The sequence below is a fragment of the Phytophthora infestans genome, genomic scaffold, assembly GCF_000142945.1.
Source record: "Phytophthora infestans T30-4 supercont1.33 genomic scaffold, whole genome shotgun sequence".
NCBI classification, from domain to species: domain Eukaryota; phylum Oomycota; class Peronosporomycetes; order Peronosporales; family Peronosporaceae; genus Phytophthora; species Phytophthora infestans.
Window position 1 is genome coordinate 1484456 of NW_003303726.1, and position 12323 is coordinate 1496778.

A 12323-nucleotide genomic window follows, 5' to 3' on the forward strand; every position below is an offset into this window, starting at 1 on the left:
TGAGCGTCCAACGCGCGGTTCGAAGCTGCCTCCACCTCGCCCTGAACGTACAGAGCGTACGCCGTATCATCGTGAAGGCCCACCACCGATAATTGACTCGGTGGGTGACGCGCGCTGGATTGTGGAGCGTATCGTTGACCACGAAGATCCCCACAGCTCGACCGCTCAACGAAACGTCCGTAGTCGTGCTCCTCGCGCGGTTCCGACCGCGCGCCGCTACTTGGTACGTTGGCTCGGTTATCCCCCAGAACATGATACGTGAGAGTCCCGCGCCAACCTTCTCCGCGACGTTCCGGACGTGGTCCACGAGTATGAGACCATGCTACTTGAGAAGAAGAATTCCGCGAGTCACCCCGCGGAGACCGTGAACGAGATCGAGAACGGCCACGAGAACGACCCGCACGAGGAGGCGACAACGACACCGCGCTCCGACGCGTGCAACGTCGGCGTGAGCCGCCGCGATTAGCCGCCTGATCCATACTGGACAGGGTGTGCTCGTACTTCCCGATCCATCCCGACTCCTCTCCGCTGAGTGGCCGCTCAGCGAGATGTTCCCTCCATTCGCGTTGAGTCGGACGGGTTGAAGTACCACATGACTTACATCCCTCTCTCACGCGCACGAAGCAGAGTCGATCCATATCCCACGCGTTGTTGCAGACCTTCACGCGTAGCTCTCCAATCGAATGATCCGCGAGGATCTCCTCGCGATACGTCAACCAGTCGACAAAGCTTTCTCCAGCACGCGACATCCGGTTCCATCGCCGGATGAAGGCACACCAGGAGCGACGAGACTCCCTGAGATCAGCGCCTTCAATGTATTTCTTCCGCGTCGCGCGAAGCGACGAAAGTGGTTCTTCATAGTGTCGAGCGTATCCGGATTCTCCGCTCCTGACAATTCGTACAGGTCCCAGGGAACCAGGGCATCGTCCATCACGCGCGACCGCGTGCTTCCGGCGCTGATCCTCGTGACTGTCGGCTCCGCCGGTGTCTCGGCTGTCTGGGTAACCCCGCCGTTAGTGTGTCGATGTTGCTGCTGTCACAAGCGTCGCGCTGGTGCTAACGTCCGTTGACTGCGCCGGGGTTGCCCTCGGCCATCTTCGCTCCGTTGGGTTTTCGAGTTTTCTTCAAATGTGTTCCGTGCGCTTATGTTGCGTAAGCGCAACTTAGAGAGGAGGGTGATGTAATGGGCCCAACTCCAATTACATAAGTAGGTAGATATTTCTTTAGTTATTACATAAGTAGGTAAAGTGGCACACGGGTAGCGTGTGCCAAGGTGTCATCATCTGATTGGTTGATAGTGAGGAGCCAGACTCACTTATTGACCAATCAGATATAGACATGTGTTTGAGTGGTTCACACGAGGCCAGGGGTAGCCGCCCTGGTCCTAAATAAATCAGAGTTGAATTTGACACAAACCTAAGACTTGGTTTTATTATTGCGAGCTTCCTCCGCATTACAGTGTAAGCTAGTAACGCTATCTCTTACCCCGTTACAATGGTGACCATGGATCAGTTTGGGCTTGGCCAGTCTGTGCAGTACTCGTGAGTGAAGACAGCGTTAGATTGGTATGTGTCAAAATACCTGGACCATGTTAAACGCGCGAAGAAGCACTGGAGATTTGTGCGTATAGCGAATGAAATACGTCATTACCAACATGTCGTATGCAAAGCCTGAGTCAGCCTACGAGATGCATCACAATGAATCCCATAGTTTGTCGGAGTCCGCGTACAACATTGCCCTGGGCCTGGAGTTGTAATCCAGGTACACATGCGTCGACAAGGGTGATTCCGACATGGAGATAACGAGTATGAGGTGCAGAAAAAAGTTGCAATGTGACTGTGAGCTCGCTCGAACGATGAAACCACCGTGTAGGCATGACATGGTATACAATAAGCTCAGTGGCAGCGAGTTTGTAATTCCCTACGCAGCCATTCCCGACCAGGTAATATCCATGAATTCTGCATGTTAATTACAGGTATACCCGCAATAAGCACGCTGTTCTCTGACGTGGTCTCGCTGGATCCGTCTCCAGATCGATGAACTTCCGCGGCAACAGTCTCCGTTGGTTTCCAAGGCCTTCAAGAAGAAAAAGAAAACGCTGCAAAATAAAGCCCCGACTACCCAAAAAACGTACCGTCGAGCCCTGCCCGAGCGGGGAGCTAGCAGATCTTCAGGACGATGTATTTAAGAATCCCATGAAGCAATTTGGTAATTGATGAAACAACATTCGTCAAGGTGAAACGAGAATCGACCGTACCGAGGATGTTGCTAATACTTCAAGTGCAGTTAAAACTGTAAGTCAAGCGGATGATACGCCACCTACCTAACCAAACCGAGATGAAACCCAGCTGTCAAGAGCCAGTCAAACATCCCAGTTATTTGATGGAATGGAAGTGCCCCCAAGGTTGGCCATCCTCGACTTAATCGTCGGGAGCACCGCGCCAAAGCTCGTGTGGCTTTGAAGGAGTACAATCATGGCGTAGCATTGCGTGCCTTGTTCCCCAGTGGTGACATTTACGAAGTCGTTGCATAAATCGAAAAAATGAAGTTCAGCTTGAGCGATCTTGGCTCATTCATTGCTACTTGTAAAGTTCGCGATCCTTGTGGCAAGCCACAGAACGTGTGGTGATTAGACGAAACATTTGAGCCAAATTGTGAGCGGTTTCGCGTATCTGAAAGTCTGATTGATGGGGCTCTCGCTCTGGTTAATGAAGTCAAGATCGCCCTTAACAACGGAGCTACTGTACAGAAACCATTACCATTGAATGTGAAGATGTCCAGCGCGTTTGTGAAGAAGCGTTGATTGGCAAACTGGGCGATTTTACACGTGAGCAGCTGGTTGCGATGAAAATAATCTGGATCATGCATGATATAAGTAGGAAGTGCTTCGAATACTGTACCTAGATTTCAAGTCAAACAGCACTGACCTGACACTATGGACGCCACTCGTGTCGTATCTAAGTTTCTTCTGGGATATCGCGTAGACGTACTCTCGGGCTTTAGTTTTGATCTCTTTTACTCCCAGCTGTACCGTTTCGGGGAAGGCACATGGTTGAATGATGAGACTGTTCGGACCTTTATTAATTTTCTACAAAGGACTTGCAAAACTAACGCCACCGTATTTTTTCAGCAGAAACTACCAGTGCCGCCTCGTAAATTTGGATGTCGAAACGATGGAGGAAATTTACTCGTGTATGGGAAAAGACTGTCAAGTTTCTCTTTTTACCAGCCAACTTCAGCTCAAGTTACTGGGCGTGCCTTCTTATCGACAAGGAGTCAAAGAAAGCGGATATCTACAATAGTATTAGCGGTCGGAAGACGAGTAAAGCACTGAAGCAATTGGCAGGTAAGATCATGAGCAGTCTGGAAAGCTCTTTCGCTCAGGAAGCTATCAAGGCGTCAATACAGAAGGACAGTGACAATTGTGGCATCTTCATGTGCTGGTTCTTCTGAAAGATGGATTCAAGCGAAGCCCTAACATATTTGCTACCTATTGCCATTATGTTGATGAGACGAAAGATGCTACCGGCAGAGTTGAACATGCCGTCACAGACGAAACGTAGGGTGCGTGGTTAGTTAGACAAGTGAGCTTGCATAAATACACATTGAACATACGAGCCTGTAATAAACCCGTATAAGCAAATGTAGACTTGCTATGTGATACTCACGCCTCCAGTGATCACTCCTCCATACTAAAGAAGACGACAAGTCGCCCCCAGCACAAAAAACAACACAGAGGCCAGCCGCAAACAGCAACCAGGGGCCTTTAAACCGTTGGTCTTCGATGTAACCGTGGTGCTACCAGTCGCTTAGTCAAACGCTGGCTTGGTGATCTGCGGGAGCAGACTTATTTGGTCAAGCTTCATTCTCATGTTGAGCTCCTAGTGGAAATATGTGTCTTTTACATGCTTGTCGATTCATCGGCGTAGTTTGGACACATAAGCGTAGAAGACGATACGAACGAGGCGGGTAGACGATGTAAGTCGATGCTTGGAAATTGTATGTGAAATTGATTGAGTTAGAAGGCATAGTAACGCTTCCTACCTCTTACGTGTAACCCCTAGTACCTTCTACAATGGACGGTATAAATCGTAATATGCTACGGACATGCCTGTGTGAAACGGACACACTTGTATACAGTGTACGCGCCATATGTCAGCATTGTCCTCCCGTAGCAGATCCCGTGATAGGCCTTATGGAGGTTGACGTTCAATCATAATCCAGGATACCAAGTTGTCTGCCAATCAGGTAACACTACTCTTGTCACTTCAGCTGTAGCACTCGCCAAGCACGCATTTGACGTGTGCCGAGCAGTATGTAGCCAGCGAGGTAGACATGAAAATGCAACCACAGCATGCATTCCGGCAAGTGCTTTGATAGGATGATTACCTCTTATCAGCGCCTAGTGTGACTGCGGATAACTATATGCCATTTTACTTGTCACCATATGTTTTAAATAAAGTGCTTTCATTGGTCATAATTGAATTGTGTTTAGAACAAAACTTTGCTTGGAACAGGGGCGATTAGGTATGGACATCAGGCTGTCTTGCCACGAAGGTTTGAAAATGTAGCTTTTTGTAGTGAACTACCAATGAGAAGTGTATAATTACCTTCACGTATGTATCGCAGACGTCAAAGTCATAAATTTTGATAACGGGTCCTACCATATAATATACGGTATACAATTCCAATAGTATATCCTAAAATTAAGCAAGGATATACTATTTGGAGTGGTATTTTGACAGCCACACTGCAGTATATATCAGAAAAACGGAACCAATGACACCCAAGGGCCTTCTACCTACACATCGCAAGACGCAAGATTTTGTCTCGCGCCTCAGTGCATATAAGGCTTCTATAGAAAAAAGAAAACAGCTAAAACACAATAGAAGGCCACCTTTCATCTTGTGGTTTATTATTTGAATACTTGTAATATAACACAAACTTTAGACAAACTGACCTATTTCCTCTCATTAGTGAATAATAAACAAAAATGGCGGATGTTATTTTTCAGAGGTACTTAATTATTGATGTGCTCTGTTCTGTCAAGGTCTATTGAAGGATGATAATAGTGGCATCTGCTGCTTCCTGTCAGGTGGCGAACGAAATCGCATGTAAATGCAATTGTAAAGCGTTTTTTTAAACAATTCTTGCCAGCCAGCCTACCCAATTTGTGAGCTACGATTCTACTTCCAATGGTAAGGCTTCGAGTAGGTACTACTGCTTCAGGATGCTTCTAACCGCTTCCTGTGGTACAGCGCGCTGTAGCTGAAACACGTTTTGAGCCCACAACGCAAGCTGGACCTACTGGCTTAATGATGGATTTTCAGCTTTGTGGCGACAGATCTGTCGTCGCTGATTGTTCGCTAGCCTGTTTTGCATCGTGGGTGGGGCCTTAGTGGGGAGGGTGTACGTGGAACTGCAGTGTTGGGCGGGGAATCGATCGTATGTCGAAAAAAATCGAGGCTAACGCGCTGTCAGTGTCGTGTGTACCTTTTATTGGGTACAACACTTTATTATTAATCCTCCATATAATAATAAAATGACGCTATCAGCACAGAGAGGATCGTCAGTAATATAATGTATTAAGGATTGTTGGGATACCGGAACGCAAATTGGTCTGGAAGAGCAAGATGAGGACACTCCTGCTGTCGCTTGCGCTGGTGCTGGCGGTGTGTGTACTGTTGGGGCCCAACTTGGGCTCCGCCATGCACGTTACAATCCCTTCTGGCGCCTCCGAGTGCTTTTCCGTGGAGGCGGAGAGCTTCAAGCACGGCATTTCGCTCAACTACGAGGCAATCAGGGGTGTAGCCGACGAACTGAAGACGGAGCTCACGGACGGCAAGGATGAGGTCGTATATGCGCGCAAAGGCGCGTCGGGACGGTATATGAGCCCCATCGGAGAGGGAGGCATGCACTCTGTCTGCTTCGGGAACGAGCGCTCGGGGGACGTGGTCATCGGCTTTTCCTTCCACGCGGACGATCCGAGTCACGAGGTGCTGTCCAACGCAGACGCCACGAAGATCAGTGAGTGTCCCTCAGTAGAGCTGGACTTGACCTATATATATATGTGTACTGAGCGTTGTATATGTTGCGGTGGACCTTAGAGCAAGTGCAAGAGCTGGAGGACATTGTGTATGAGTTGAGTGTGAACCTTGACACCGTCAAGGATACTCAAGCATTTATGAAAGCGATCACAAATCATCACAATGACTGTACGTTGCGGAGTAAATGGGATCATCGTACAAGGATTTATGTAAATATTTTTTGCATTTGCTGTTGCAGTGATCAGTAGCACCCACAATCGGGTTATGTGGTGGACGCTGGTCGAGATGTTCGTTCTATCGGCAGTTTCAATGGCACAGATCTCTTTCTTGCGGCGAACACTCGAAGTGCGGCGCATCTTGTAAGACTCGACCCCATGTGTGTTGAGAACCGATGCCGAAAAATAAATTGATCTGCAACTATTGCATAAAAATGTGAAGAATTAATTTATTTTTATAGAAAAGCATTACCAGGCGAATATGCCGGCGTTGCCCGGGAAGCTGGGATACGATATACCTTTCGAAGCCCTTTTTGGCTGTGGGTTGTGGGATAGCTGTATCCCACATCCCAAACAACAGTTTTTTTGTTTCGTGTGTTGGATGTGAGAAGTGCCTACTCGCTCCCATTTTATTGTTTAAAATTATGGAGAAGAGCTCTCCCGTACACGAAGCTTTAGAACGCGATTCGGTGTACGCATGCACAGCACAATGCTCAGTCTAGAGTAAAACATGTAACGGATGTGCCCTATTAGAGCCGGACTTTGTTTAATCGTGCCACTCGAAAGTGACAGAGAGGACTTTATACGGGTGAGGACTTTATTGGTCTGACTCTTTCTAAGCGTTAATTTATATGTACAGTAGGTCCTTGAAACTCTTATAGATTCCGATATCTCCAGCTTGCAAGTAAGGCGTGAGGCCACCCAACATCGAACACTTTTCGAAGAGCACTAAGCTTTCACAGCCTTCGATATGTGGGCTCTCATGCTGTCCCAAACCAGGCATTTACGTTCACCGTGCATCACACATGGAATAGCCACTTCTTGAGCAGCTCGCTATCATCCCAAGCTCGGGATTGGTGTGCCACAAAAAGCAGCCCTGACTTTGTTTTCAAAAGACGGTGAATATTTTCCTTTCCACACCAAAAGTGGGGCAACTTTCGGCCTGTTACCGGAAAATTGTTCCTCTCTGAATAATGAATGGTCAGTAAGCTTGTAATAACAGGTTTGGTAGTTTGTATAAGGACTCTAACCGGGAGAGGCTTGTATTTAATAGTGCAGGCACGTAGCACCCCACAGGACACTATTCGGAAGGGTTTTTTTAAACGGGCGCATCGTTACCCTAGCGCCTAATCATTGATACGCTCAAGAGTCATACTTTAGATTCAGTCATTATTGCAAAAATTTTGATTTGAAGCCCAAAACGTTTGACGTCCTGCAACTTAATGCCAGTCGCTTGAAATACTGCAACTTAACGTCGTTGGCTACAATAGAGTCTATTCATTCAGCTGAAATACTTGTATACCTGTCATGTAAGTTTTAATATTGGTAAATTGATATACTGATATACTTCGAAGTATTTATTTTATTATACAGTGTAATAGCAGGGCTGTGATTGGTAGCAATCTGTGAGCTGTGATTGGTAGCAATCACAGCTCTGCGGTCGGAGTCGTTATGATATGGTATAATATCCGCAAGATTCCAACCATGCATCGTCCATGAAGAACTGTACTCAGCCAATCCCACAATTAGATTGCAAGATTAATGTGATTTTATCCAATGATGAAGTCTTAAAAAGTAACCACCAATTCCTACCAATCCGCCATATTTAGTTAAATTTTTTCAGAATATGCTGTACTCTTTACAAATATCCATATAGTAGCATATTCTAAAAATATCAGGAAGTTTCCAACCCGAGGTGGCGGTTGGCAGCTGTTTCCTAAAAGACATCATTTTGCAGAGCTGTGACCATGTCTATCGCGTCGCTAGCGCCACCTAACAGTAAGAAGGCCCGGGTGACGGCGATCAACTCGTTCAGCACGTTTCTTTCTTCAGAAAACATCACACTAGAGCATGTTCAACAGCTTATCGACGCTGACAATACCGGTAGGGTACTTCGAATTGTGCTAGATAAATATGCGTATTCTCTAGCTAGATCGACAGACAAAACTCGATCTTCCAATACATGTCTAGCCTATTTCGTAAACGTAAAGAACTGGTTGATAGATAAATACCCACAGCAAGGGGGGACAGTAAAGCCCCAGCTGCAGAAGATCCTGTCTGGGCTTTATAAGTACTGTACCAATCGCGAGGATGGGGCTTTTGAAAAGAAAGCTCCACCGTGTTCCAAGCAAGATCTAGAAAATATTGCTCGCCTACTTTATACTTCTGATTCTGCTGAGAGTATCTATCCGGATGCAGCTCTGGTTGTGATGCTGTGGTATTTATACGGACGTAGCTCGGACGCAGAGCAACCTGAAAAAAACTAGCTCTCGATTTTACCTGGTAAGATCATTGACTATTTTATTTCTTTATATATTGACAATTACGCTAACTGGAACCTTGCAATATGTAGGTGGCGTACTCTTCCTACGCTTTAAGCGGATTAAAACAGCTTTGCTACAAGGTGTATCCTTGTTCAAGGACCCGACAAGTTTTTTAACTTGTCCACTATTCGTTTTAGCTGCTGCTCTAACCATACAGAATGCGCCAAGCAAGCGTCTATTTCCTCAGTTTAGCAGTACAAGGCATATCGGAGCTAATGCTGGCGATGTAGAAGACCTCAGTCTCGTAGAGCTTCTCGAGGCAGACGACAGCCCCGCATCCTTGCCAGACCTGCAACAGTCGCCAGCTACCAGATCGGTTCCTGGTGCACAAGCGTACGTGAACCGATTACTGGTTCGAGTCAAGAACATTGCAGATCAGAAGCAGGTCAAACTCACACAAGGACTTACCTCCCACTCTTTTCGTCGAGGAGCTGCCATGCACGCCAACGATGGAACTCTTGCAGAAAACTGGATTATAGAGCGGGGCGGTTGGCAGCTTGACCGCGTCAATAAGGCGTTTGGGTACATGTTGGGTACAACGCAGGCAGATCAGCAAGTTGCGCGTGTCCTGAGCGGATGGAAACCAAAAGAAGGCGCACGTCTTCCTTCGTTGCGTATCTTGGAGCCGTCTGTGCTGTTCCGCGCCCAAGCACTGCATGGTCTACTTTTCACGAGCTCCCTGGGCTTTGCAGAGCCTGGCCTGAACCTAAGCGAAGACGTAGCAGAGGTCTTGTCAGCCACCCTCATCATGCACTACCCCGACATGCTGCTGCTCTCACGCGAAGGAGCACTGGTTGCCCGCATTCGGGCGGCCATGTCAGCACGAGCCATCGGGGAAGGGGAAGTACTTGCATGGAGCAGCACAATCCGCCGTGCTTTCATGCCACCATCAGCGATAACCAAGCCCAGCGCTAGCGACTCTCACTCTGCTGAGGTGTTAAGCCTCATGAAGCGCCAGTCCGAGCAGATCAGCGTTTTAATCCTGCAAAATCAGCGCCTAGAGGAACGACTGTTAGCTGTAGAGGCGAAATTGCACTCACTGTCGGCTCCAGCCAAAACTGTTGCGGGTTGTGTATCACAGCCTGACCAACAAATTGCCATCCGAACTGTTCGTCCGAAGAAGAAGGGCTCGCAGTCTCTTGCAGCAGTCTGGTACGTATGGTTTACGGCCGAGCCCCGCGTTTATGCCTCGCGCTCTGTGAAGAAAAACGACGCTGTACGAGCTTAGACACACCGCAGGCTACATGATGCTTTTCTTACCTCATGGATTTTCACTTGATGCTTCGTCTCCTGCGTTCAAGAGTGAGGCGGTCGCGCTTGGTGAGAAAGCGCAAGTGAGCACGCGGGATTTCTTGAAGACGAACGGGTCCTCAGCAGCAGCAGCGGGTACGGCACTGAAAGCCCTTCGCAATCTACACAAGGCTGGAAAGCTTGACGCACATATAACCCAGTTCCACGAGCGTGCTGAGCGTGGTGACGTTGTCGATCCAACACCACCTTCGGCGCTGCCAAAATTCATTCGTAACAACCCCCCCTCAAGCGCTGAACCTGTAGTACACATAGTACAGTTAGGGAACAGCACCAGATCTCACCTTACGCTTTGAACAGTATAATTCCTGGCAATAGATAACAGCTTCCGCACTAACGCATTATCTTATATTACAAACAAAGCTGCAACAGCAAGTTAGAAACGACATGCTCACTCATGTTATGCAGCAGCAAAGACTTACCATATTTAATACTAGTGTGGCCTCGATGTAGGTCGTAGATAGTCTTTGGCCGCATCCAGCAGCATTCAGCTCGCCCTTACGGGTTATTTCACTTCACATGATTCATCTACGGGGACGGCAACGGCGGGAGTAGTGAGGCGTGAGTCCCTGGTAGTGATGCCGCGCGCGTAGAGGTGCGACCGAGGCCTTGAGGTCGCAGGAGGGCCGTAGAATTGCGCTCCGCCCTCACCGCTGTGCGCTCGTGGCCGTGGTTTGTAGAATGGCTGTGGGCCCTCAGAGAGAAGGGATTTTTTAATTTTGCTTTTATTATGTGTAACACATGTACCGCGCAAAGTCCGATTTTTAACTGGCAGATCGTACCGGTATCAGGTTGGAACCCGGTCGGACAGTTGGAATTTTTACGGTATGGATGAATGATTGTTGACGTACTGTAGATGTTCAGTAAGTACGAAAACTAGTTAATAGTTAAATATTATTATGATCAGGAGGCGTTTATTTGAAGCGGTGTCTTCTTGATTCGGTGTCATGCCATATTTTTTTCAGCATGCCTTGGATTTACATCAAGGCAGGCCAAGCTCGCGACTGTGATGTGGTGCAAGTTGCTTGATCATTTATCTCGTCTCGTCCAATACGTGAAGCATTGCTTTAGCGGCTCGGATCTTTTGTCTTCTCTGGCGAAGCCAGCCGAGCACCTTCCGACTCCGATCCGACGCATCGCAAAACTTTATATATCGTACTTAATACCTAAATTAGGAGGTTTCGTAAAAGCGCGCTAATTGGTTCATTGAGCGTAATTACTCCTCGTAAACGAGTGGCGCCGGTGCAATATTGACTGCGCCATTTTGCCCTGCAAGCTCAGTGCTCGATTGACCACCTGGAACGGTGAATTGAGGGGGGCGTACCGCGCATCGGTACACCTAAGAGGGTATGTCGCGACCACAAAGAACAGTGGATCACCGTTAATTCTCCGTCGAGCACCCAGATGAGTATCCCTGTGCTGTTGTTGTCTAACCCCCACCGATGTAGCTCAATGGTAGAGCTCCCGAAAGGGAAGGAGGTGGTTCAAATCCACCCATTGGTAAAAATTTTATGCTCGAATGCCTTGCAGGTCTCTACATGATTGACATGATATAAGAACCAGCTACAAGGACACAGAGAGATTGGATTGTGTTACGGGAGTAGCTTAAGCATGCTTTGGTGCTGTGTTGGTGTAGGGTCTACAACTCTGCCGATGGTAAAACGCTGATGGTAGGCACTGATGAGACTATTCAGCTTGCCTTCGCGGTGCATCTGCCGAAGAACCTTAAGCACAGCGTTGGATCTCTTTGACGGTACGCCCTGCTCGCCTAGGAACACTGTGACTTTGTTTGACGCTAACTCTCCGAGCTGACGTACGGTATCTTTGTAGCTGGATGATAACTCGTCGAGCGCGTACCCGTCTTCGATAAAGAGCCTCATGAAGGCCACGAGCTGCTTGGAATCCGATTTCTTGTGCTTATTAGTACTCTGCCATCCACGCGGAACAGCCGTGTACCACGCAAACCACGTGTCAACAAGCGGTATTGTCTTGGATCGACGGCGACGCTTTACTGGTACGATTTCATCTTCGTCTCTTACTCGCTTGGCTTGATTATCTCGTGCTAAAGTTTCCCCTTCGGTGTTGTTCATTGCAGCTTCTAGCGAGTTAACTCGAGCTTCAAGGCTACGGTTGACCTCAATTAACCTTTCAATCAAGGCAGTTTGATAATTCAACGCAGCGTTGGCCTTTACATTTTCTTCAGTCATGGCTTCGGCGGTGGTGTTGGCGTGTTCATTTGACGCTGTGAGCCGTTGTGACCATGCAAGCAGGTTGGTCGTCGTCACTCCAGAGGCTTCCGCACATAGGTGAATTGTCTTCATTGCAGGTGTCTTCGCGTTGATCTTCATTACGACGGGTAGTGAGGAGGAGGGTGCTGTAGCACATCTCTCACAACAGCGCAGACGTTAAGGCCTTGTACTCAGATCATG

General features: G+C 47.9%; 1 protein-coding gene across 1 annotated transcript; it reads left to right on the forward strand.

Annotated features, from left to right (window-relative positions):
* Positions 1 to 5601: 5601 nt before the first annotated feature.
* On the forward strand, positions 5602 to 6288 carry PITG_14995 (uncharacterized protein; the record flags this gene model as incomplete). The annotated part of the gene is made up of 3 exons (XM_002899114.1): positions 5602 to 6027; positions 6108 to 6163; positions 6286 to 6288. 3 exons carry the CDS (start codon positions 5709 to 5711, stop codon positions 6286 to 6288), a joined length of 378 nt encoding a protein of 125 aa, XP_002899160.1.
* Between the last annotated feature and the right edge of the window lie 6035 nt (positions 6289 to 12323).